The 27,140-nt window shown below is 41.9% G+C and overlaps 1 protein-coding gene and 1 long non-coding RNA gene across 4 annotated transcripts in view; one reads left to right on the top strand and one right to left on the bottom strand.

Annotated features, from left to right (window-relative positions):
- Positions 1–378: 378 nt before the first annotated feature.
- RCAN2 (regulator of calcineurin 2) overlaps positions 379–27,140 on the bottom strand; it is an 83,450-nt gene continuing 56,688 nt past the window's right edge. For all 3 annotated transcript variants that reach the window (XM_014872939.2, XM_014872937.2, XM_014872941.2), the window contains 3 exons: positions 16,981–17,154; positions 14,180–14,351; positions 379–6,781 (listed from right to left, as the gene is read on the bottom strand). In XM_014872939.2, the coding sequence (XP_014728425.2) occupies positions 6,621–6,781; positions 14,180–14,351; positions 16,981–17,154 (507 nt within the window). In that variant the 3' untranslated portion in view covers positions 379–6,620. The remainder of the gene's footprint in view (positions 6,782–14,179; positions 14,352–16,980; positions 17,155–27,140) is intronic.
- Positions 17,032–19,489, top strand: LOC148224533 (uncharacterized). The gene is made up of 2 exons (XR_015802756.1): positions 17,032–18,206; positions 19,027–19,489. It is a non-coding gene; the product is annotated as an uncharacterized LOC148224533 (long non-coding RNA).

The raw sequence follows: 27,140 nt of genomic DNA, 5'->3' as shown, positions 1-27,140 counted from the left end.
CTGGCTGTGAACCCCACCGGAAACTTTGGGCAAAGGGAAGAAAGGAAAAGGTTGTTACAAAACTCCACCTATGTGTATTGAAATCTCTTGCTGGTTGTCCGTCAACAGCAAAGTGCTGTCCCACGCTCTTTGTTACTCATTAGCTAGAAAAAACTGCTCACATTTACTGTTGGTTCAGATTTGATTTTGGGCTCTCTCTCGGATCCGGAGGTGTTGGGAGCTGCCTCTGCAGTGGCCGGGATCAGTCACTAGAGGGTACAGGTGCACCTGGATTTAAGGAACGACACGAATAGCTGGAAATGATATTTGCCTTGGATGCCAGAAATGGCTCAGCTGCTTAACACTCATATCAAATGAAAGTAAAGCACGGACAAGGAGTTTGCTAATTCCACCAAAATGTTTAATACCATAATAGATTTTCATTGAAGTACAGAGCTAATGTGAATATTTGTACAAAATATGTGGTTAAAAATAGTATTGATTTATAATATATACAGATATGTCACATCCGTGTCAGAAATGCAGACACTCAAATGAAACCATGAGCAATGCTTTTAAATCTACAACAACATACACGAAATATTTCTGCAGCTACCCACAGTAGGACAACTTGCCAAACTGACACTTAAGGATCCACCAGTCCTTACAGATGGCATTTCTGTCAGAAATCTGTACAAGAACTCCGCTCTAAAATGGATTCAAAACATTTACCTTCAATAACCCAACCATGAAGAGAACACATCTGTGTGACACTAATGTAGACACAACTTTCTTGCACTAGATATATGATCAGTTACAATAATTTGTTAAAAGAAGGCTGATTTCCTGGTGAGAATAATAGAGAAGTTTAATCCTTCTTTCTGGATACTCTTAATGTTGTGAGTGAGGAAGCCCCTGAATTCAAATGGGCCCTTAATACAGCTCTAGGGTACATGGATCTGAATCCTTAAGTTGTTTTAAGGTTCTGAGTATCTTCATTTTTCATTAACTTCAAGGCTGCTCACACTTCACAGCTTTCCCAGCCTTACTCCAGCAAGAATCTCCCTAACAAAGGTCCCTATTCAAGTTTTGTAACTGCGGCATCAGGACACAATCCTAAATTAAGATCACTCTTGCTGCAGCCCCAGAATCTGTGCAGTTACTGAACAAACTGACAGAAGAGGAGAGAGAATTCAGGCTGGTTTTTTTTTAAGCTTTCTGAGCATTTCTGAGCAGTAGGGGCTTTCAGGGTTCCTGCCCTTCCATCCAGAGTGCTGCTGCTGTTCTGCCTCTAACAGTGCTGGCTTCTCTCCCCTCCAAGCCAAAGCAAATATACTCCACACTTCAAACAGTCCTGTGGGAAAGAGCTTTTACAACACTTCCTCCCTTGTTCTTTAACCCTGGATGCTGCAGTCTATATGTATTCAAAAAAGAGCACAGCTACTGTTATAAAAACATCTCTTTTTAAGAGAAGCCTAGACTATTGAAAGCTGCTGTACTCCCCCGGAAGATGGGTTAAACTAGGAAAAGCAGTGTTTTGGTTTTTGCTAGTATAACTCATTATTCAAGAGCACTGCATGATGCTGAGTACTAATGAGGGTCTGACTGGGACTTTAATCCATACCTGGTTTTGCTTTTCGATAAACCAGAACTAAAAGTGATTTCTTAGGCAAAAGGGAATCAAGGAAATGCAAAGGTCTTACATTCACACTGGTATGTGAGAGAAAGCCTGAAATGGCAAAAAGTTTAGTGCTGAAGTGTTTGCCACTAAAGGAGGACCAAAAATAAATTCAGTGAATATTCTTTAGAATATTTGAAAGCGCTGTGACTGTGATCAGTCTGATCCTCTGGGACACACAGCTCTCTAGCATCCACAGCTGAAGCCCTGAAGCTCATTTCCCAGTGCTGTGTCCAGTGCCAAGCACGATGGAAGAGCCAGCATGTTGCAAATACAGCATTTCAGCTGGGTGGATGAAGAAACTCACTGTGGTGGGGGAAGCTCTTCTGGGGCTCAAAGTGAAGAACAAACTAGGCCTCCTGCCTTTCACCTCTAAAAAGAGGTGAAAAGAACCCCAGAAGTAGTTCACTATTACTAGTTTTTCTAATTAAAACACAGAGGTTAAGGCCTGTCCTTTCCAAAGGAATTAAAGAGCTGAGTTTACTTCTCCAGTGAGACTTCTTAAGTAGATCTAATTTTCATGAACAATCATCCTTTCAGGAAGGAAGTTTTTTATGCCAGGCACACAGAAAAACAAATAATTTTTTCAAATCCAGAATTTCACAGGACAGTTATCAGCAAACTCATCTCCCAGTTTCCAGTCCTTTGCAAGACTCAGCACAAACTGATGCAAGAGACAACAATCAGTTTCAATTTTTATAATAATCAATCTTAACAGAACTCTTACCCCAGCCTGGCTGGCAGCTGGATGCCATGTTCCTTGTCCAAGCACTCATGGCCACAGCATCACCCATGATTATAAAAGCACAGTGAGAGGCACATCAGGGGTCTGGGATGTGCCGAGCTTTGCTCACCAGGGACTGCACTGCAGCTTTTTTTGTGTACACCGAGCCAAATCCACAGCAAACCAGAGTAAGTTCACATGACTGTGAAACTGCAGCGGCTTAAAATGGAACATGGCATATTCTGCCAGCAAGAAGGCTGCTCTCCCCTTAATTGCTACTGATACAGTTTGGCCTATGTCACACGTTTAAGCATTTTCAGTTCTACCAGGGGTACACACCACACTACTCAGTTTATTGATATAGTTTAACTCTTTAAATGTTGCTTTTCCAAATGCCAGTGCAAGCAGAACACAAAAATACTGTTTGCCATATTTATTATTTTAAACTAAGCTCTGAATTATACAAGTGTAAAAGTGATTAATTAGCCAGTAGCTTTTTAATACTCCTATAAAATATGACTAAATAGAATATTTCAAAAGTTATGTACAATACAGTGGAAATGCTCATGGCATCTGTGACAGTGCTCAGACAATCCACTGGAATCGCATTCTGCCAGGAGTTCAGTCCATTCCTCAATACAAACAATAATCTGTATTTTTGTAAAAGCTGAAAGCTTTTACAGTGCTGCTGAATGGGACAAAAGTGGGGGAAGACCAAAATAAAACCAACCCATCCCTCTCACCTAATTTAGGATCAAATTAGTGCTACAAAATTTATGCATGGGGAGAATTTTTATAACCTAAAACACTTTACAGTAACTATGGCTGTGGTCTTGCTATGGTTGAGGAAAGGATGCTCTTGCCATATTTTCTTGGCTGAAAACAAAGTTTACTGGAGTGTATTTGTGTGTGTTAGGAAGGGGGGAATTTGCACACTTTGTCTTAATTACAAAAATCAAGGCCACAGAAATTACTTGTTTTGTTCCAAAAGAGCAGATTCCAAAATACTCTTTCTCCATGCACTGGAAATGTTTTCATGCTTTAAACTGTAGTGAGGAAGTCATTAAAATGTCAGTTTCATTTCTGAAGAGGTCAGAAAGGACAAGCAGGCAGCAGGCAACAGAAACAGCAGCTGTACTCCGCTGATTTCCTTCTTTTAATTTCCAAAGAGCAGCAGGAGCCACGTCCACCCATCAGAGGCCCCATGGCATCCCCTCCAGCCGCTCCCTCAAGCTCCTGCTTTGGGGAGGAAATTAAAAGGATGTGGGCTGTGCCACTGTGCCCCAGGAGCCACAGTGTAACACTGAGGCTCCATTCTTCCAGGGCTCCAGCAGGAGAGAACCCCTGACACCCTGTGAGAAGTGCAAGTCAGAGCAGCTGACCTCAGAAAAGCTACAGAAAATTCCCACTCAAATGAGATGGGGCTCTGCCTGTGATTTACTGAATAAGACAATTCCCCTTCCAGATAGCATTTTTTGAAATAAGTATTCTTTCCATGTCAGGCAAGAACCAGCCTTTAGTGAAATACTACCTTCTCTCAAGAGTCACAAGTGCTGATATTTGATTATAGGGACATTATTTCATAATACATGAAACACTTTTTTTTTTTTTTAATGATGACCATTATTTTATCACATACATGTGATATATAAGCTTTGACCATAGAGGCTGCTTTGAATTTCCAGGTTTGTAATTGTGTTTCTATTTCAGTGCTTCAAGCAATGAGCCATGTCTGGTGCCTCCTGGGTAGTACCACACAGCTTTACAGAGTAGTCACTGAACAGGGACTCATTTTAAATGTTTGAAAATGCACTTTGAGGAAAGAACATTTAAGGTCCAGTGCTTTAATCTGCAATGTAGTTTTACATCCTTTGAGGCCAAAGTATTTAGTTCAGAACCATGTCTCTCCAAAGTTTGAGGACATGGATACAGGGACAAGATTTGGCCTCCTACGGTCTTGCCTGTAAAAAACTCCATTAGCAATGATATCTGATCGTTTACATGTTTAAATCTTACTGTCCCTGTTTATACTGGGCTAAACTAAACCCCATGGACATCGGCACTGGGCCGAAAAAAAACAGTGGCATTACTCTTGAAATATATTTTGAGGCCTAAGAAGGTGTTTTCAACAGGATACATTCCTAGGCCTGTGAGTGACAATTTGTTTCCTTAAACCAAGTTTAAATGTATTACTCAAAAATAATTGAAGTGGCACGTCTAAGGAGTTACTTTAAGGAAACTTTACAGAGATACCACAAAGATACTAAAGCCCCTTTTTCTGTTCAGTCTCTGCTGTATTTAATGAGCAGTATTCGATCCATGTAACACGCACACAACGATGCCCATAATGCAGTAACAATTATCACAGTATAGAAATGCACTGAGTGCTGAGTAAAGAACTACATCTCATCAGGAATACCTGGGGGGGTGTGGTGCTCGGAGGCTGAATTATTTGAGAATGACAAGTCCTCATTTCCAGATGTTCTCACCATGCACTTTGGGAATGCCATCTCCTGTCCTCACTGACAGAGCAACACACCTTTGTCCTGGAAGTGCCACCAAGCCAAGACCCCTGCAAGGGGGACCTGACTCTGCTGAAGCCCTGTAGTATCACTGTTAATTAAGGGTGTGATGGAACCCTCCCTCAGAAACCAGATCATTAGGTTTTATGACAAAAATCTTGATTACAGAACCTAAGCTGACTTTTCAGATCCTAGAATAAGCTTCCAAGATGTATTTGTTTATTTTAAGCTGTAAAGGATTTTAAACCATGGAAGGCTCGCTGTGCCATTTTATAGTCACTTTGGGGAGTACAGCTGCAGCTAATTAGCTTAAAAATCCCACCATACCTTACACATACGCTCAGTTTCTGCAGTATTAATTTCAGTGGAACTACTCATGTGCATAAATTAAGCGCATGCTTAAATATATGCAAAATCTGAGCTCAAATGTCTAGAAAATATGTTCTCAAAATGACAAGTATGCATTAAAAAAATAAATCATCATGGAAGGTCTGCCAGACAGGGAATCCAGGATCTGTCTGCTGTCAGCCATGATGCAAACACAGAACAGTTTTTGTAACCCAGTATATATTGCAAGTGAAAGAAACATGCAGGATGGGGTGAAAAAAGGGGGTTTAGTTGCATGCAGTCTAATTTCAAGTGTGTAATTATGGTCCTGTTTTCTTTGGCCTAAAAAAAAGAGAAAAAAACGAAACAAAACAAAAAATTTTCAACTAACCTCTGCTCACCTCCACAAACCCAAACTGCAAACAGCTCAAAAAGGGTTTTGAAGCATAGGATGTGGGAAGGGGAAAGGGCTGAATATTAGAGATGTGCAAGTAATTACTGACAATTTCAGGGCTATTCACCACACCACTAGGAAAGCATTCAGCCTGTAATGTTACTGGAACTACAGCTATGACAGAGAGCAAGGAATCCCATCTTACATGAGCAGTCAGTCAGCTCTTCTTCCTCAGACCCAGAGAGAAGCACCACTCATCCCCTGACAGAAGATAAAATACAATCCTATTGATACTCTTGCTCCCTTCTCCCCACAGAGAAGGACTGATCAGACCCCCCAGCAGCTGCTGCCTCTCCCTTAAGCCCAGAGAGCTCCATCTCACATCCCTGCCACCATTTCAGACCACTGTTCTCTACAGCTTTTGCTGGAACAGGGTTGTTTTCTGTTGTTTCTGAAAATGTTGCAAACATAGTATTCCTTACAGAAAATTCCAGGGGGTGTAAAGGCCACCAAGTTGCTAGTGGAGTAAAAACAACACATCTACCCCCGTTAAAAAAAAGGGAAAAGAGAAAAGACTAAAGTCTGTTGGGAAGTGAGGAGGGCAGAGGAGCAGGCTGCTTCATAAAGGGCAGTAGCAATCCTGGGAGTTTGAGCCTAACATTGGCCTAATTCCCACCCGAACATCTCTCTGGTAGTGGTGTTTCAGCATGCAAATTATAGCTGTGAAAAGATCCTCAGACTGAAACCCTCCCTTGTTTCCTCAGCCTTGTTTTGTCCTTTCCAGCTAGATCTATTAGTTGGTGTGTGATATGGTTACAAGTACAAAGACCTTTTTCCTAGCCCTTTTATTACAGAAGCTTGATTACTGTGAAGGGGTTTCAATGACCTTAATGTCCCGGTGCTCAGAAGGCAAGGGCAGCCTTTCAACAGAACAAAGCAAACAAAAATCAAGAGCTGTGCTGGAGGAGAGAGAAGTGCTGCTTCTGCCGGAGAGGCTCAGTTAGATACAGGCGGCGGCACACCGGGGCGTCGAGTTTGAATGATTTTTGGCTTTGGAGAATTCTTTGGGTCCTCGTCTTCTTCCATGTCGCTGTCACAAACGTGCACTACCACACTGGGAGTGGACTCTGTTCCTGCGTGCAGCTCGTATTTCTCTCCTGGAAGCAGAGAAAAACAATCACGTCAAAAGATGGCAATCTGAGTAGCAACACAGCCCGTGGCACTCCTGGTGGACTGCAGAATACTCCACACCTGGGCAGGGAGCTGAGTGTGTGCTGCTCCTAAGTACAGGTAAGCACCAGCACGGCTGGACTCTGTCAGCTGCCACAACACATGCTGGGGATCCTGCCTGGGAGGCAGTTTGATCACAGGACTGTAAGGATAATAAAACACACACATCCTCGTGTCTATAATGAGTTTTGGCACCAATATGGGTGGCAAATAGCACTGAAATAAACCCCTCAAATTAGGCAGAGGAAGGAGAAAGAACATAGAAGTTCACGGTTAAAAAGATGAACTGGAACCCAATCTATCCAACCTTTTGTCTGAAGTCATTTCACACCTGTTGGGTTGGGGTTGATCTTTATTTTTGCTGTTGCTTTCCTTCAGTCCCATTTAAAGCCCAATTGTTGCTCTCAGACAGATTTCAATACTTAATCTAATTTCTCCACAAATAAAAAAACCTCCTATCTCTGCTCCAGATGGATTTTGAGTTTCAAAGCTCTTTAGCTGAAGCTGTAACAAATTTTGTCTCTACAGATGAGATTATAGAGCAGAATATAAATGCTATAAATAAACAGATATATAGAGCAGGCTGAGTGCCTAAATAGTACATGATATTTTCTAACTATCCACATTCCTTATTTAAGTTTCAACACAGTACACTCCTCTGAGGAAGATGAACATGGCTTTTTTTTTTTTTTTTCCCCAGCAAATACTCTGAATTGGAAAGGACCCACAAGGATCATCAAGTCCAACTCTTAAGCGAATAGCCCATATGAGCTTGAGTGGTTACCTGCAAAAGTCCACAAGCAAACAAAGGATCAGATAAAGGACTTTCAGTCCTGAATTCAGCCTGCTGGCACTACATGTATTCTGGATTATACATGAGATACAAGTAGGCATTGATTACTAAATTGCAAGGAATTAATTTAAGACTTTTAAGAAAAAAACATTGCCTGCAAAATCTTCTGAGATGAGGAAAGTGAGGCCCCAGCATACCCAGCTGGCCTCTGTTTGTGGTGCAGTGGCTCCTAAATGCTGCACCACTGGCAGAACCCAACAGTGCCAGGTGTTGTACCAGGGGAGCAAATGGCAGTCCCTGCCTCAAAACACTTGTGGCTTCCTTGTGGTACTAATCTGGAGTTTCATTTGTTAGCCACTTTGTGGCAGAGAAATTCATGTGAGGAAGGGGTTGCAGGTTTGGCCCTGCATTAGCACATGCAGCTCTGGGACTGTGCTCACATGCTGTTTGTGCTCACAAATTCCTGGTCCAAATAAGCCTGGGTGGCTTGAGACTAGAGGACACACTGTATTTCTGCCTAAAAGCAAGGAGGCAACTAGTGAATAATAGCTATAAGTGAGGCATCTTGCTGTGAGAAATATTTTACTGCTGTGATACCATTAATGTTGACATTTAACTGCTCTATTTTTGGCAACCTTTCCTCTGAATCCAAATCGAGCAAAGCATTACAGGTCTTGCTGATAGGCTAAAATATAAAAAGAGAAATAGCTTGGTTGTGCTGCATTGAGGAATTATATGGTTTTTCTTTGCCCATTTTCCCTGCGGGCCTCAGCTAATTTCTCAGCTCTGGGCTGACGTCAATGCCGCCAGGCAGCACCGAGGGCTGCATTGGTCACTGTCACCACGGGCAGCTCCGCAGCGCCGGCACACGCAGCGCCGGCCTGTCCTCCTACACCAGCACCACCCAGGAAATCACATCCACTGCCCTCCCGAAAGGTAATAATCCCAGTTCAAATGCCACATTCTTTTACTGCTCAAATCCCTCCCAGAAGGACTCTTTCCGCTGAAAAAGAACAGTGGAAAAAAGTACAGATGCAAGGAAAAATATTCAGATGCCTCTGGCACGAGTAACTGCAGCAGCAATTAATGTCACTTTGCAAACCAAAATGTAATGCACTCATACATTAGGTTTTTAAGGCATACAGTTATTTCTGAACATAAATGAGCTGCAGACTCTGTTCTGTACTCAAACAGCACAAAACCTTTTCATGGCTGAGTTAAGAACAGGACAACAATAACTCTGGGACTTTTGTACATCTCTGTCTTGTTCTAAACATAGTTGCTGTTTTGTGGAAAACACTAAGATGATAAGCACAAAATAAAAATCCGTAGATGCAGTCAGATTAGTCCTTCCCTTCTGTTGTTTGTCTATGTTTTCTTCTTTTCTCTTAAACACCACTTCCAGCATAAAAAAAAAAAATAATGAGCTAAGTCTGCAACAGTTCAGCTACTGAAGTAATGGTTGAGTCACTGGAGTTTTGTTTACAAGACCCAGGTTGTCCCAAGCTATGAGTAGCAAGTTAACATAGGTAAGACTCACCAATTTCTGTAATGTCACCAAAGCATTTGTGCAGTGACCTAATTCAGCTGTCTCTGACATGACCTCCTCTGTGTTCTCAGGCCCTACACTCATCCATGTTCCTGCTTCTCCTGCTTGCCTGGAGAATTCTTACAGGCTAGCTAAGCCAAAGGATCCTTGGGGATAGTGGTCTTTTTCCTCCAGCTGTCTTTGGCCTATCTTTATCCTGTACTAATAAATTTAAACCTTCACATAAGCTAACAGTGACAACTCACATAAATTTACTCAGAAAATGATCATCACATTTATCAAATACACTCTGCCCTTTAGGGAGGAATTCAGCTGTGGCATGTCCACTATAGAGGTTTGTCAAAAATATCTTTCTGATAAGCCCCTGGAAACAGCAGTGATGTTCCTCTCTAACCATTTACTTTGTTTAATAAAAACTAAGAATTTGAAGTTTCCTCCCTTAACAATGAGCACAGCTGCTTTTATGTCACTGGACCCAACCTTTTGTTACCACTCGACCCAGGAGTAAACCCACAGCCTTGGGTGACGCAAGAAAGATGAGTGCAGAAGCAACTTATGATATTTCAGAATTAAAAATAATGGGGTAAAATTTTCTATCCCTTTGTGAGTCAGTACTGTGACCTTTTGTTGATGCTGCAGTTCCTGTCTAACAGGGCCCTTTTGTCCAGCAAAGACCATGTTCATATACATAAAGAATAATGAACAAATGCTAATGATAACGTGTAGCTACTTCATCCCTAATTCAGACTCATGAGCAAAGGTTAATGAGTTCAGAGCTGCCCATTCCATGTAAATGTGGCATTAGCATCATGAAAATACCTTCCACTTAACAGGATGCAAATAACAGGAGGTCCTTTGTATAGGTGCATGAAGACAGAAGAGCTACAGCCCATCCCACAAAATACCACCATAAAACACCTCTACAGCACGGATCTGCCATAGCAAAGCAGAAGCTGCTCCCTGGAAGCCCATTACTGACGTTGCAGGAGCTGGGCACCCTCCTCTCCTAACCGAAGGAAACATTTTCTCCATCCAGCAGCTCTCCTTACCCTGCCCCTAGTAGAGAAATGAAGGGCAAAAGCAGCCACAGAACAGCAGAGAGAGGAAGGACAGAGATGCAAAGTTTTGTCTATCACCATTTGTTTGCCCCTCCATCCCCTTTTAATCCTCCCTAGAGTCATATGAAGTATTTAGGATTTCCTTTGAATCAGTGATGACAAACATCAGAATTTGAAAACACTTGGGCACAGAAAATCTGCCTTGTGAGATGGTTTGAAATCCCTGTGTACAGCATTTCCTGGGCAAGGTCCTGCTCTCACCTGTTGTCCCCTTCCCTAGGGAAGGGTGAGCCAAAGCCAGGGCAGAGCAGGGGCAGGTGCTCTGGAAGCCCAGCTAGAGCATGGCAGGAACAGCTACTTCTGAATTGCTCAGAAACAAAAATAGAGCCCAGACCCAACAGCCAAGTGGCACAGGCAGCAGCCAGATCTCCTCTGTGTCCCAAGAGCCACCACTGTGGACTCAAAAGCCACCATGTCTGACACTTCAGAACGGTGCTTTCATAATGTGAAAAAAGTATTGTACAAGACCTGGAGCGTAGCCTGAGGTGCAAAGCCTGCTGGAATGCTGATAAGGGACTGTGTAACACGGAGAGGAGTGCAACTGGTGCAGACTTGTCTCTGTTGACTGCTGGAGATAGTGCCTTGCACTGATTTTCCAACAGTGCCTGAAGCTGTGTAGGCAAGTGGCTACTGACAGAGTGCAAAACTGCAACAGAGAGTGCATGGAGCAAGTAAAGTGCTCAGCACCCCGACCTGTGCTGGGTGTTATTGTACAGTGCAGATCCCATCAGTGCAGCTGTGATCTGTGAATCAAACCCACGGGAGAAAAGCAATTTCTCTGGGCAACCACAGTGCAGGCAGCAGGGGTTGAGGCTGGCAAGGGGAAGTCAGGGTGGCACCTGGGATCCTGGGGAAAGGCACTCTGGAGTGGAGAGTTAGAAATGAGGGGGTACAGGACAATTGTTGTGAAGAAAGAGGCAGCGGGAAGGACAGCAGATATAGGCAGACTGGGGAGTGGATAGGGAGAGGGAGGGACTGCTTTCCAGAAAAGACAGGGCATGTTCCAGTGCCAAGAGGATAGTTTGCTAATCACGGTACTAATAAATGGCAAAGAGCTGCCCGTCCTTTGAGAAGAGCAGCTCTTCTGTAGATACAGCCTGGACCTGGAGACTCCCTCTCCCTCTACCTTGCAGATGTTTCTCATATAAAGCATGTTTGCACGGTGAGGTGGCTGTTTGCCTGTCAGGTCCAGGTTGTATCCTCACCTGGCCTAACCTGGAGCTAGCTTTTTCCAACAGTAATGCCTGCAACCTACCAAGCTGTGCTCTAGTCCAGGCCCTGATGTCTTCACATCTTCATCAGCATATCAAACTACTGGAAGTTGTCTTGACAGTGGAGATGTTTTCCATCGAACTGATTAACAACTGCACTCCTTTATTTGCAATATATTGAAAAGATTGTAGGCTGGTGGTCAGCACCAGGCACAGTCACGGTTCCTGGCTCTGACTGACCTACAGCACTCTGTTCATGCCTCATTTAAAAGCCTAATTTCTGCATCTGCAGAAAGTGAGAATATACATCAATCATCCAGGAACTTAATTAAATATGCCACGATCTTCCCTAAGGTGTAAATGCACCTTCACCAATCTCAATTCCATGTGAAGGGAGCAAAATCAGCTTCCTTTTGAGCACAGAAAGAAATCTGTTCCATTAGATCTCCAAGATGCCAGCCTGTCACTGCTGCAGCTAAAACATCTGTCCCAAAACTGCTGGCACATGGCAAATCTGTTAACTCGCTTCCAGCATATTCATTACACTCTGGAGCAAATCTCTCAACATTTTGCACCCAGGGACAGTTTTGGTCTCTGATTTTGTGGCTATGATGATTATGGCACCACACTGTGACAGGAGACGACCTGGAGTCAGGGAAAGGAGCATAGGTCTGTGTCCAACTGGTACATCTTGCATTCCCAGTGAAGTAGGACAATAAAACTCATCTTAAGCTGAGGTCATACAAAGACACTGTTTACTATTTAGAAGCGCTACTGAGTTTTCCTGGTCCTCAGATGTTGATTTCACTGCATTTAATACAGCAAAGATTCCTCTCAAGTTAGAGACATGGAAGTCAGATTCTAACATTCTCAGCTCTGTAAACAACTGTGCCAAGTGAGTATTTTACGACAGCTGATAAGCCGTAGTTACATTTTTAAATTGTGTTTTTGAATTTAAAAAATCTCTTCTCTGAGGCTACCAATGCTGTTTGACGTCCAGCAGTGTTTTAATGCTGCAATACTGAGAAACGAGTGTTAGTGGGATTTGTTTTTCAATGGAATTCTAAACATAGTAAATGTACAACTGAGAACAGCAACACTATTTTAAACCCGCCGCTGCAGTTAACTAAAATTGATCCCTCTAACAAGTGCTAAAAATAGAAAGAAGAGAGCACACAATGGCTTTTCATATTGCTCCCTGCAGGCTCCTTAAATTGACCTTCACGGAAAGCTGTCCCACAGTGTGGGACAATGAGTGATATTTCACATTCCACTGCTCCAGAACAGGAATTGATTTATTACCCAGCTAGCTCGGGAATTCGTTTACATGTTTCCATTTATAACACTGCTGCATCAAAGGGAAAACAAAGGAGGGTTTTGGTTTTTCTTTTATTCAGCATTTTAGAAGCAAAGTATCACTCCTGGAAATAATAATATGCAATACTGTATGAAGTCTTCCACCTGACTGCCTTTTTCTAAGGGCTTTCCTGCTGAAGGGGAACAAATCATAGGAATCTCCTGATATATATTCCTCTTGTGAGAGATCCCTTGTGAAAAAGATAGGAGATAATCCTGCAAACCTTGTGAATCATGAAACATCTTCTGCACCCTATGCACTCCAGCTCTGAGTTCCTTTGGTGCAGTTGCACAAAAGCCCCAATGATGTCTGCAACTGGAAGCTGTTCTCAGAGCAAGCAAGCAGCATTCCCAGTACAGCTGGGGAGAAAATAATTCTCTCATCCCACAAGAATTTCAAAAATAAACTGCTAAATTTTCATGAGCTCACCCCCACAATTGTTATTAGATTGGATCTGAAATGTTTTATTTCGGTATGAAGATAATTTAATAGGCTATTTTTTCCTTGGGGCTAATGAATGTAAATTAGATTAATTTGTAAATGATACTGCTTAGACCTGAAACTGGAACCTTTCTCATTTAGAAAGTTCTAAAACAGGATGCTTTAACAGCTTTGAAAGAAAACTATTTGTAAAGATGACTTAATTAAATCAAAAGTAACCCTCTCCTATGTAAAGTTTTGGTTTCTTCAGATGAGCATTTTCCAAGGGAAAGCATTGCTTGAAAATCCAAGGCAGAAAAAAGCCTGGATGCATTATCCATTGACATTTATTCTGTGCTAACGGAGGCTACAACTTACCCCATTCCTCCTGCATAGTTCTCAGCAGGAAATGAGCATTCCAACAGAGCAATCCCACTGGGACTGAGCAACAGTAGCCCTCTCTCAACAAATAACATGAGAGATTCTCTACTCCAGTGGAGGTGCACTTTTTCAAGTGAGAAATCTTCACCTTGGAATGCAGTACTGAGCACATGTCGTGTACAGCAAAACCTCCTCACATCCATAGCCAAACATTTGTCCAGTCCCCACCTAAACCATCAGCTGTCTCATCTAGGCACAAACCCCAGCACAATAAATGGTGTAAGCAAAGCTTTGATCAACTCTCACAAGCTGCAGATAACACACAATTCTGTGCCTACACATGGCAAAGGAAAGAACCAGGTGACATCTATCAACTGAAATCCAAATTTTAATGCAACTTCCAGTTCTATGCCAACTCCCTCTACAGTTATTATCTACACTGGTATTTCTTGTCTGCTTTTCCTGACATGTTTTCACCCAAGGACCACAAGCTTACCTGGCCCAAGCTTAGAAACTGCGTAAAGGAGGTCGTAGTTAATGACAGGTGTTGCATCATCTATTGGTTGCCACCCTACAGGTGGGGAGGCTGGAGGCGAGATGAGAAACTGTTTTGCAGGCTGTGGTGGTGCCAAATGAAGCTTGTCTCCATCTGTCTCCGAGGTCTGAATCTTTAAAGCATAACAAAGACACTGTTTAGCACAGGATAGAATCACAGAACGGTTTGGGTTGGAGGAGATCTTTAAAGGTCATCTCCTCCAACCCTCCTGCCATGCTCAGAACTCCATCCAGCCTGGCCTTGAATATTTCCAGAGATGGGGACATCCACAACTCCTCTGAGCAACCTGGGCCAGTGTTTCACCACTCCTACTGTAAAAGATTTGTTCCTTACATCCAGCCTAAAACAACCTTCTTTTGGTTTAAAACTATTTATGAATATTGTCCTATTGCAACTGGCCCTGCTAAAAGGTCCATTTCCATCTTTCTTTTAAGCCCCCTTTAAGCACTGAAAAGCCACAGTGAGGTTTCCCTGGAGCCTTCTCTTCTCCAGGCTGAACACCCCCAGCCTGTCTGCACAGCAGAGAGGCTCCAGCCCTCTGAGCACCTTTGTGGCTTCCTCTGGCCTCACTCCAACAGGTCCTTTCCTGAGGCTGAGACCCCAGTGCTGGACACAGGACCTCAGGTGGGATCTCACTGGATCAGAGTCATGTCCCTCAGCCTGCTGGTCACACTGTGGGTAAGGCAGCCCAGGATATTTGGGATGCCAGGGCACATTGCCAGTTTGTGTCCACCTTTTCATCCCCATAGGATGGCTAAATGGAATGACTGCTCAAATCATACCCTTCTCATCCCAAATGCCACCCAGGCAGGGTTTCAGCGTCAGTCTCAGAAGAGAAAGCCTGGAGATGAATTTCATCTCAGCCTTACAGATGGTGCCTCTGCAGTAAATGCACAGTGTGGGGCTGTGACATCAGCAAAGCTACAATGTCTGTGCCTCTTGTATATGTTCTCTCAGGATAAATGCAAAGCTTTGGTAGCCACAGCTGCTGGTTCAGAGATTTTTGAGGCTGTAAAGGTACTGCTGTGATCTGGTCCAAATGCCTAAATAAAAAGTGACATTACATGAGTAACTCCTGCACCAAGGCCTTGTAAGTAACTTCACAAAGGTTTCTACAGATTTTATTTCTTTAGTTGAAGTGAAAAAGGAATCTGTGATGTTCCTTAGTCATTTGCAATCAAGCGTCCTTATTTTATTTCCATCTTAAATTATCTACTTTAATTCCTGCTTTTTTCTAGTATGTTAAAGAAGCCTTGACATGAATGAATTGTAGTGCAGCCATACCTGAGCAAGGTTACAACCAGCTCGAGCACGGAAGCAATAAACTCTATTTCCATGACAGCAAACATGCCAGGGCCCTGGGATGGCACCCTGCTGTACCAGAATGGGCTTTGCAAAGTCTGAATCTCTCAACCCCATGTTCCCCAGAACTTGTAGGTCTGGAAGTGAGGCCAGACACTGCTGCTTCCACATCTTCATTCCCTGAACATGACTAATAAGCTCTTGTAAGACTATGTGTACTGGAGAGCATAGTGCAGGTACTAGAATGGTTCTGCAGGAAATCAGCTTAGATAAAGGAGATTAATCACTATTGTGCACGTTTTTCTTTTTCTTGTTATCCCAAGTTTTCAATTCGCCTCTTGAATGTACAGTTACAATGAAACCATTCTCAGATCTGCTTAACTGGAGGTTTTGAAACCTTTCAGAAAAAAATCAGAGCCAGATTTAGGAGATCAGGGCATAGAAAATGGGATTGAGGCAGATTCTTAACACGTAAATCCAGCTGTAAGATCTTCTGAGCTCATCTAACTTGTTAAGCACATTGTTTTTTTCACAGCTGTGGCTTCCCATTTTCCTGTGGTTCTGCTCCTGCCTAGGCTCAAAACAGCTCCTATTCTGACCAGAATGAAGAGGCTCATAATTTAACATTATGGGTTTGCTTGATACCTTCAAGTGAGCCAGCCCTTATCCTCAGAGCTCTGAAGGGCCAACCTGGCAGCTCAAAGCACACCTACATTGCTTATACACACTAGTGGGTATCTCATAAGCCACAGTGACCACATCAATTTATTAAACTGCATTCAGAAGAGGTGGTGGTTCAGTTCTCAACCTCCCTCAACTTTCTCTATCCTGCCTGGGGCCCAGGCTGCTGTGGGAGATCTACATTCTCTCTCCCTTGGCCAAGGAAAACTGAACCACCACCTGACAGTTCCAAGAGATGGATATAATCACCTACAGCCCCGGGCTGGGAGTGTTTTTCTTCCTCTACCTTCTTGCTTTGACTTGGACTCAATAAATTCCTTTTAGAGAATTTAGTATTTGTAATTCATGCATTCAGTAAGAAAAAAACAAAAACGGAGGAGGAAGACTGACTGTAGCTCAGGGTTGCAGCCAAATATGTAATCCAGTCCCACCTTTTTTTATTCACTTGGATGCTTTATATTAGCACTTTCTTATGGTTAGTTAAGAGAGTTACCCACAGACAACACCCAGTGTTGTAAATCACCTCTAAGACACATAAACCTGTGTATTGAATGAGCAACTTTAGTCCTAAGTGGTCTTTAAATTTACAGCAGACCCTCAGGGCAGAAACAACTCAGTCAACACAAGGAGGTTTAAGTAATCTTCTATCAGAGAGATTGGGCATAGGAGAACCCTTTATTACTTCTATTCAGTATTAGTGTATAGCTTTTATAGAAATATTGTGCAGTAACACAGAAGTAGATTCCAGATTTCGTTACCTGTGCAAAATACAACTTTAACTTCTTCCCTCTGAACTGTGTTTCATGCAGCTCTATTCTGGCACGAGCAGCTGATTTGGGACTGCTAAAATTTATCCGCACACGCCTGAAGCTTTTGAACAGCTGGAATGTCACGCAGTCATCATAGGCACGGAACAAACCTTCAAATTTCTCCTGCAGAGGAAAAAGAAATAATGCTGAAGATTAATTTCGTGCTCTGTCACATCAGTCTGAGTCAAACAACAACCTGAAACTTGACAACTGTTTAAGCAGTAGGTTTCAGCCTGTGGCCTTTGGGGGCAGGTGTCCATAGACAAATAAAGGCTCTGTGAAAAGAAATTAAGGAAAGCAGTAGTCTGGTAGTGCTGAATACTGCAAAAGGTTTAAGGGAAGAGGTCTTCAAATTGAGAACCCAGCAGCTATTGAACTTCTCAAAAAAGTTGAGCAAACCTATGACAGTGGCATACAAAATGAAGCTGAAAGGGCACATGACTGAAAACACCAGACAACAGTGGGCTCATCTGCACAGAAACAACCACTGTGCTGAATTACAGTGGAGTCAGCAGACAAAGGCTGCAGCTGAGGCGTACATCCACAGCAGCACTGCAGGGTCATTTTTATTGCATGAAATATTTTGTCATTTAAATACTTAAGAGAATACACACTTATTCTTCGAGACATCCTGCAGCATCTAGTAACAAACTGCACAACTGAAAACAGTGATCTGTCCCAAAGACAAACTTCAAAATGTTTAGCTGTAGAAACACACTCAAAAGCTCACCACAAAAATAGGGATATTTTAACATTGTAAAAGGAAGGTCTGAAGTTTACCACATCCATGGACTTGGAGATGAGCAGAAATTCAAGGCACTTTGGCAGCCTTGTAGGCTCAGACTGTGATTTCTCTGCAAGCTGTGAGTACACAGAGGACTAAGTTCCACACCATCAAATAAATCCAAAGTCCTTAAATCAATTCTGACACTTCCACAGATCTTTTCACTCACGCAAGCACTGATTCATAAAATGCCAAGGCTGAAAGAGGGCAGTTATTATTTAGTCCAGCCTTCATGTTTACTCAGATTTCAGACTGCCATCCAGTGAGTCACACGTCAAATCTGAGCATTTTAACTACTGCAATCAAGACTTGAAGTTTTGTAAGATGGAGAATCAGCCAGACCAAAGCCCCTGCTTTTAGGAATGCTTTATTCTGAAATAAAAAAACACTGGTAAGATGATTTGCCACACCATTTAATATACACTGAGGGCTCTTATGTCAGGGGTTTGTATAATTACCTTATAACATAATAATAATAACCTTATACAATATATTACTGTATAATAACCTAAAGTATATTGACAATAACCTGATGTGGATGCCCCATCCCTGGAAATGTTCAAGGCAAGGTTCGATGGGGCTTTGAACAGCCCAGTCTAGTGAAAGGTGTCCCTGCCCATGGAGGGGAATTGGAATGAGATGATCTTTAAGGTTCTTTTCAATTAAAACCATTTCAGGATTTTGTTTTCTTTGCTATTTCTGCAAGTCCTCATATTTTTACATGTTTTAAAAATACAACTTCGTTGCTTCTCATCTAGGAAAACAATTTCTTTTCCCTTACAGTGGATAACTGATAGAGGCTACAGAAGATAAAAAAGAAAATGCAATTTATGTAATCTCATCAATACTTCAGTTCTCATCTATTGAGCTTACAAGCAAAACAAAGAATTCAGAACTTCTCAGAAAAATGCATCCTGAAGCACAGTGTTGCATCAGGGAGCACTAACAGCACCGTGGGAGTAACTGCAGTCAGAGTGAGACATTTGTTATGGAGTTAATAGGGAAACATCCCAGTTCCATGGCCAGGGCTGTGACACCACAGCACATGTGCCCGATCTCCTTTCATTCACTGCCAACTCTGTGGTCTTCCTCCCCATAACTGATATTCCATCACTGGAACCCTTTCAAAGGAACCTCTCTATGGTCTATTAAGCTTTCATGATTTTCATTTCATTCTGCCTGACCTCACTCACCTCTTCCTCTCACCGCAGGAGATACTTTGGAGGAATGGAAAAAAAAAAAGAAGAAAGAAAAAAGGGAGGCAAGAGCTCTGTGGCTTGGCAGAGGGTGACTAAAGGCATACAGAAATCCCCAAAAGAGCGTGAAGTGCACCGGTTTGTACAAGCAGGTCTAGTCTTACTATCCAATGTCCAAATTGTTACATTTAACACCTCAGTTATGCTTTTTTATCTGCTTTGCTTATATTTTTGAAAAAATTACATTTTCCTGAGCAGAAGCCTACATTCTGTGGCATTTGTATAAAGGTCAGCCAAAAGCAGCAGTCATCTCAGTCCTGTCCTGACTGGAATTTTGATGCTACAACCTTCATAACAGCCAGGGAAAAAGGGCTGGGGGAAGGGAGAGAAAGGGACAGGGGCCCAGTGTCTGTGTAAAGTAGGACTCACATAGCGTTCAGAAACATAGTCCAAGTAAAAAATAAAGTGACTAATTAAAGCTTATGTCTTCACGTTGTCTTTATTACCTACTTCAGACCTCTTCAGTACATTTTTAAAATGAAGCAAACAAATTTAAATACATATTAGTGGGGGACTTGGCTGTGCTGGGTTTACAGTTAATCCTAAAGGCCTTCAACCTAAACTGTTCTATGATTCTGTGAGAGGTATAAAGGTATATGTATATACATATATATTTTTTTATATATAGGATGATCAAGATATTATAACAGAAGTCTCATAAAACAAAAATTAGCAGCAAGGTGAACATTTCCCAGCAGTAGCTCTCAGTTTCTCTATGAGTCAACAATTATATCATTCATTGTATTAAAAAAACGTTTCACCAAGAGTGGAAGGAACCATGCATGGACTTGGACTTGTCTGGACACTGGCAAGTATCTATTCCAACTGGCTATTTCTTAATAAAGAGATGCTCCCTGTCTGGATGCAGCAGTCAGGGCTGTGTGCTTGCCCTCTCTGTAACACAACTCAGAGCACAGATCTTGGTGAGGGACCCTAACACAAGATTAGGGAGGACATGACTTCAAACGTGGGTCCAAGAACAGTGAGCACAAGGAATGTGCTGGGCACACTGAGACTCACTCTGATTAGGCACTAAAAGGGATAGATGGAGAACTATAAAAATAGCTGATGAAGTCCTAGATGCCATTGCCACACTGGGAGAACTTTAAAGCACTACAGACTTTATTCTGCTTGCTTTTCAATTTGATACTGGCACAACTTTAGAGACCCAGCCTTGATTAACACTCCTGAAAATGCTGTGGGGAGGAGGGAAATCAAGCCCTCTATTTGATATTATTACAGGGCAGTCTATCCACAGTGGGAACTCTTCCCCTGCTCTGACTTAAACTGCAACTCCCATTAAAAAGATTCATACATCTGGATTTTTCTACATTTTCAGCTGACAATAATAATGACCTCAGCAGAGGTCATTAATCATCAAGTGAAGTTAATGGCCCTCAGCTGCATTTTGAGCCATCCCCACTCCTCCCAGCTTGATATAAATTCCCAGGAAACGCCTTATGCCTTAATTGCTATTGCCTGTGACTTCTAATATCTGCTGAATGCACTTATCTGGATAAAAGTCTTTCAGAGTCATTCCAATCTATAAGAAAATTTATCATATACATTTTAAAGACCTAAGCAAATTCTTTCCCTTTCAAGTTTTGTGGATAAATTATTCAAGAGTCATAATCCTCTCAATTTGAGACTTTTAAAGTGCTTTTAGGATTTGGTACTTTTAAAATGCTTTTAGAAAGTAAGTCTTTGAACTTTCAGAGCGCTTTGGAAACTTGTGGCAAAAAAAAAAGAAACCTCCAAAGTTGAGCAGCAGTGTTGCTATTCTTAAAAAGTCAAAATGTAGAAAGTCATGAGTTACGCATTTATTTCTGGGATTTTGGAGAGTCTTCATCCATCCCAAGTATGTCTCAATGAGGCCCAATTAATGCTCCGGAAAATGTGAGCAACCTTCACCAAGTTCTCACTTCTCCTTCCTGGACCTTGTGCCCTCTCTTCATCTCGTTATGCCTTTGCCCAACACTGGGCACCTTTCCCCAGTTCTCTCCTGTCACCTTCTGTCAGCTCCCATCACTCAGTGCCTCTAGCAGTTTCCAAAGTTCTTTTTTTGTTTGTTTTCTAAATTAACAAAATTAGCACAAAGTAGGACCATACTAATTAAAGCTGCTGATTACTCCAGCTTGATGGTTATCATTTAGGACAGCCAATGCTGAGAATAAACAGAGCAGCATGCAAGGAAGAAATGAGCACTGGAGTGACAGACAGGAGCTCAAAGCCTCTGAGGACAAGGGCAAACCTATACCCTCGTGGAATAAAACTATTTCTAGCACTAAATGGGAGCTCATCTGGGACCAAGACCCTGCAAGTCACATAGTAACACTGCTCAGTGAAATGCAGCTGTAGGGAGGTAAACAAGATGCTGGGTATATTTGGAAAAGTATTTCCAGTAAAACAAGGAGAGTATTAACAGCATTGTATAGAGCACTATAGCAGCTCATTAAAAATGCAGGGTTTGTTGCCTGTATCCTAAGCAGATTAATGGGAATAGATCCAGGTTAGACAAAGGTTACAGGGAGGTGCTGGAATGAGTCTAGAGGACAACAGAGCTGGGAAGGGTCTGGAGCACAAGTCTGATGAGTAGCAGCTGAGGGAGCTGGGGAGGCTCAGGGGAAATATTCTCCCTCTGCACAACTCCCTGACAGAAGGGGGCAGTCAGGTGGAGTCAGGCTCTGCTCCCAGGGAACAAGTGATAGGACAAGAGGACATGGCCTCAAGCTGAGCCAAGCGAGGTTAGGCTGGACATTAGGAACAATTTCTTTACTAAAAGGGTTGACAGGCATTGGGACAGACTGCCCAGGCAATTGGAATCACCATCCCTGGGAGTCCTCAAAAGGCAGGTGTATGTGGCACTTGGGGACATGGATTAGTGGTCATCACAGCAGTGCTGGGTTAGTGGTTGAATTCAATGATCCTAAAGGTCGTTTCCATCTTTAACCATTCTATAATTCTATGAATTAACAACTTACTAAATAAGAAATGAAAATGCTTGGCTTATTTAGCAAAACAAAGCAAATCCTGAGAGGAGATGGTACAGTCATCAGTAATTTACCAGTACTGTTCAGAGCAAGGACAAATCACACTATATGGAGTAAATCTAGAAGACCACGTTGGCATAAAACAAGTGGAAACAGTTGGCATAAACAGGTTTAGTCTAGAAGTTAAAGAAGGTTTCAAACATCAGAGTAATGATCCAGAAACAACGTTCCAATTACAGCAGCAGCAGCAAATTATTTTTTTAAGATTGAATTTGGTTAGTTCATGTGAGGGACTATGACAAAGTATCGACACAATGAGCATTGTAAAACATGACAGCTATAATTAGCAAGTGAATTGGGTTCTGACACAGCAAGTTCTTGTGATTTATTTCTAAACATTTCTTTCATGAATAGCTCCACTGGTATTGTGTTCATTCAGGACAAAAGCCAAGGCCTAATTCAAATCAATGGAAGCCTTTCCACAGACATCAGCAAGCTTTGGATTAGAGCCCTAAAACTCAGAACCCAAATTACATTTTATTATTCAGTGTGTTTACACTCATTATCACCCTTGCTACACATTTGATTTAGGAGATGGCTGTGATTTACAACTTTAGCCTAATGCTTTTCCTAGAGTTTTGCAGGCAAATAAAGAAAGCATTTTTCCTATTTTAATTTTTCCTGTCCATTCATGTAAAAGATACTCCAAGGAACTAACCACAACAGGGAAAGGGATATAATTCACAATTATAAAATCAGTTTTTCCTGAAATTAGTTCTGTACTGGATATAAATATCCCTGTAAGACATAAACTCCTACCTCAGAGTTGAATGTATTTTGTTTCCAGACAAGCTATGCTGGTTGCAACCTTACAAAGCTCTCATGAGACACAAGAAAAAATAATCTGGTGGAACTGTAGAAGCTGTGCACTGAAGAGTCTTGTAGCAAAAACAGTCTAAAAACAGATTAATTCCCTGTTTATAGAAAAGAGGATGTGAACACCAGCTACATCCAAAGGGATAAAGGAGTCACTAAGATGACACACATTTAACAAAAATGCTAGAACAGAAGCCTATAAAAGATGAGCTGGAGGGATTTCAGCATTGAGATCTGTCAATGCTCCGTGAAGGGTACTGTAATGACCTAGCCTGGATATTGTGTGTGGCTCTTCTCATCCACGACTAAGGAAGATGGAGGCAAGATGGAAGAGCAACAAAAGACTGCAAGGATGATCAGAGAAGTTGTGAACCTGTCACAGGAGGCAGAGGCAGATGACAACCATCCCTGCAAGTGTTCAAGGCCAGGCTGGACAGGGACCTGAACAACCTGGTGCAGTGGAAGGTTCCCTGCCCATGGTAGGGGCTGGAACAAGATGGCCCCTTCCAGGTCAAACTGTTCTGGGATTCTGGGATGTTGCCTTGGGAAACAGAACCCAAAGTATGAGGTGTTTCCTGCTACATATGTGTGTAAGGAAATCAATAAATAATGTGAAGGAAAAGAGATTAGCAGAATTAAAATAACCAGCAGTGTTGATATTAAACAAAGACTGCCTTTTAAAAGATTTAGTCTTAAACTGAGGCAGTTATTTAGCACTAGACCTGTAACACATCAAAATGCCACAGGCCTGATTACTTTGATGAAAAGGGTAAGAAGGAAAGCTTACAGAAGAGCACTATGCATTTCTGTGGTTCTCAAAGACAAAAGGAAAGAATAGAGGAAAAAAGGGGGGGATTCTGATTTGTTTAATGAAAACTTAAAAGAACTGGGTTCACCTGAAGTGCTTTTATCGATTATTTAATGAGCCACACAAAACAAGTAAGAAGCTTGATATAACTCACATGTGAAAATTCCTTAAAAGCAAGAACTCTCACGAATAGCCAGTGTAAGCAACAGCCTCTTCAATGATCAAATTCTCTGCTTCTAAAAAGATCAAAATCATTGGGAAATCCTGGTAGTGCATATGAAAAACCACTATTGATTCTCAGTTACAATTCCAGGAGTGCTATGAATAGAGGAAATATTTTAAACCAGCGATGATAAACAGAGAATTCCAATGGGCTTGTCCTGCTGGGCAGGAGAATAAAATACAAATTTACCATTTAGAGATCCCCTTAATGAAAAGGTCTTCAGGTTGTAGCTTTTTATTTCACGTTTCACTGTAGATAGCTGTAGCTGACAGTGTGGGATCTTCCAACTCCCTCCTTACAAGTGGGGGAGGATATTATTTGAATAAAATATGCACACTGAATATTACTGTCTGAATGATTGTTTGCAGGAAGTTTCTTCTGTTCCCAAAGGGAATCCCTCATGCAATCCACAGCTGGCAACAGCAATGGAAAAATGTGTCTTTCCACCTGTCATTCACCAGGGTACATTTTAAAAGGACATTTCTACATGTGAGACATTGTGAAAGGGGGGACAACTAGGGAACAGTAGGTATTTTGTCAGGTAATCAGAATCACAAAGTACTCTGCAATGACCTCCTGGTTACTGTATTGTCTACAACTGTGTTCCTCACAGTAGAACTCAGTGCAAAGCCCTTCTCATCTCTTCCTGAAGTTAGATTAGAGCATTGAGAAAGGGCTGGAAGGAGCTTGGGTTTATTTACATTAAACATGGCAGTAATCAGCATCTTCCAAAATTGAACAATTCTCTCAGTACATGAACAAACCAACCCGGTTTGCTATCCCAGTCCATTCAGTTTGTTGTCCTATGCTTGGCTTTCTCTTGTTTTCAAGAGGTGAAGGTCAGGTAAATTGTGAAGCAGAGATGAAAAAAACCAGTAAAGCCAAAAAAGTTTTAAGGCTGGGCTTCAAGATGGGGAGGTGTTACAAAATGAATTAAAACTTGCTCTCTCCAGTAAAATGAAGATTGATTTGCCTGCACAACTGCAATCCTGGTAAAGGGAAGCCTAATACCTTTACGCTGCACTGTGTAAAGAATGCACAGTTTGTATTCCAGAAGTGATGCTCAATGGCCTCGTTGCTCTGCAATTTGCAGTGAACCAACCCTCAACAGGAGCACACTGGTCACAAAACACAGCCCTGGTCCATGGCTCATCCTGCTGACCTATCCTTACACACTGGGGCTGTTCAGAGGCATCTGCATAGAGCTTTTAGATCCTGAAGGATGCATTGAGTGTTCTGCCCTCCACATTGCATCAAAATCATTCTGACAGCAGAAATATTTGATTACTGAAATGAAATATTAGCATAATGCTTACTGCTTACAGTGTCTTGTTCCAGAGAGGGACTTTGAGAAAGTGTAACGGACATTACACAGTGTTGTAAAGACATTTGTAACTTGTCATCTCTCAAAGAGCCCTGATGGCAAAAGTAGGTCAGGAGCTGGAAGAAGCTTGCTGGTCCCACCTCATGCTGGGACTAAGGCAGGAAGAGGCATCCATCCCTCACCAGCCCTCCTGCATTACGTGCCCACCACGGCATGACAGCACTGCAAACATCCTGGTGAACAGAACAACACAGAGTCCCTCTTGAAAAATCAGCTGAACCAAATAAATTTACCTTTGCTCTTCCAGCTCATCAGCACAACAAAAGGTAAAGAGATAATATCTGCCCCAAAGCTTAATGGAAATGCATTCACATTTCGGAAGAAGGATGACAAATGTCAGGGACACAGAATTTTGCTGCGTTGCCTTTTCTGTTTTTAACCAGCTCACATCCCTGTTTACCTCAATGTGACGCACATTCCTCCCGCTTAGCTCCACTGATCTGGAAACCAAAGGCTCCTTCAAGATGAAATAAATTGTTCCTGTGGCAATGCCAAGGGGCTGATTTAATATAGTTTGGAGAGTTCTCAATTCAATTTCACACCCACCGATTGAGCTAAAAGAAAAATCCACACTTTACATTTCTTCTTTATAGGAGCACTGTTATTTTACTGTATCATCAGCCACAGCTTTTCTGAGCACACCATATTTGAAGTACTCCAGTTCCAGATGCTCTATGAGCTCCCTGTAATGCTGGAAGTGCTCTTTCAAACCAGCTGGCGAAATGCACATTCTATGACCAGATCCATTAGTTTCAACCCCAGTGCAGGGGAGTGCTCTGTAGAGACATCATTCTTTGTTCCCTGAAAAGCTACATTTGATTCCAGTGCTGGCTACCATTATTGTGCAACATCACATAATAGTTGTCTCTTTTTTTTCCCTCTTTTGCATTGTATCTGGCAGTGGAAAAAAATATCAAAGCCTGAAGAGATTTGTGGAAGATTTAATGCGTTTTTTTCCCAAACAGCAGCCTTATATTTTGGCTTGAGAATGGTAAAAATAATGCTAAGAACAAACATGTGAAGAAAACATTCAGACTGTCCTGAAAAAACAGCCTATTTATGTTTGCTTTAAGATTTCAAACAATAACTGAGTAGATAATGTATGTAGTGAACTCCAAGGGGCTCATCTGCATTGGATTTAAGAATGTTCAATACCAGCTATCACTTTTGTCTTGTTCCTGTTGTTAAGCCCAACAATTAATTGGTAGCAAAAGGAACAAATTACTGTGTATAAAAGTTCCTATTATCTTAATTTAGCACACAAAATAAGGAAGAAAAACAACCTTAATTAGTTTTTACCAAAAGCTGCTACATCTGTGTTAATAAGAAATGTTCCAAGAGCAGATCTCTGCAGCAAAACAGTTGGTGCTGAGGACTTTCTGATCAGGTGCCACGGACTGAATGCCCATTAGCATTTGGAACATATCAGGTACACTACCAGAGTGCATCTTCTATATGAATTCCATCTGAAAGGCATCCACTTCATGAACTGCTCTGTGATGTGAACAAAAAGCACAGTTAATGAAGAGCAACAGGAAAGCTGCCTCATGAGAATGCCCAGCTCAGACTCAAAATGCTAATGCAGATACAAGCCCCTATCTCTCATAAAAATAGCTGGCACTCCAGGAGAAGCGAAAAAAAACAATTCCACAACCAAACTGAAGTGATAGAGACAATAATAAATAAGGGACTCGTGGTCAAACCTGTGCACAAAACTAGGACTGAAATTATTTACTATGAGAAGCTGTGTGAAAATTATTCATATTCATATAATTACAGAATGGTTTG

This window comes from Sturnus vulgaris, chromosome 3 (assembly GCF_052056855.1).
Source record: "Sturnus vulgaris isolate bStuVul1 chromosome 3, bStuVul1.hap1, whole genome shotgun sequence".
Lineage (NCBI taxonomy): Eukaryota > Metazoa > Chordata > Aves > Passeriformes > Sturnidae > Sturnus > Sturnus vulgaris.
Note: the sequence above shows the minus strand (reverse complement) of the source record. Positions and strands in the feature narration are given on the sequence as shown.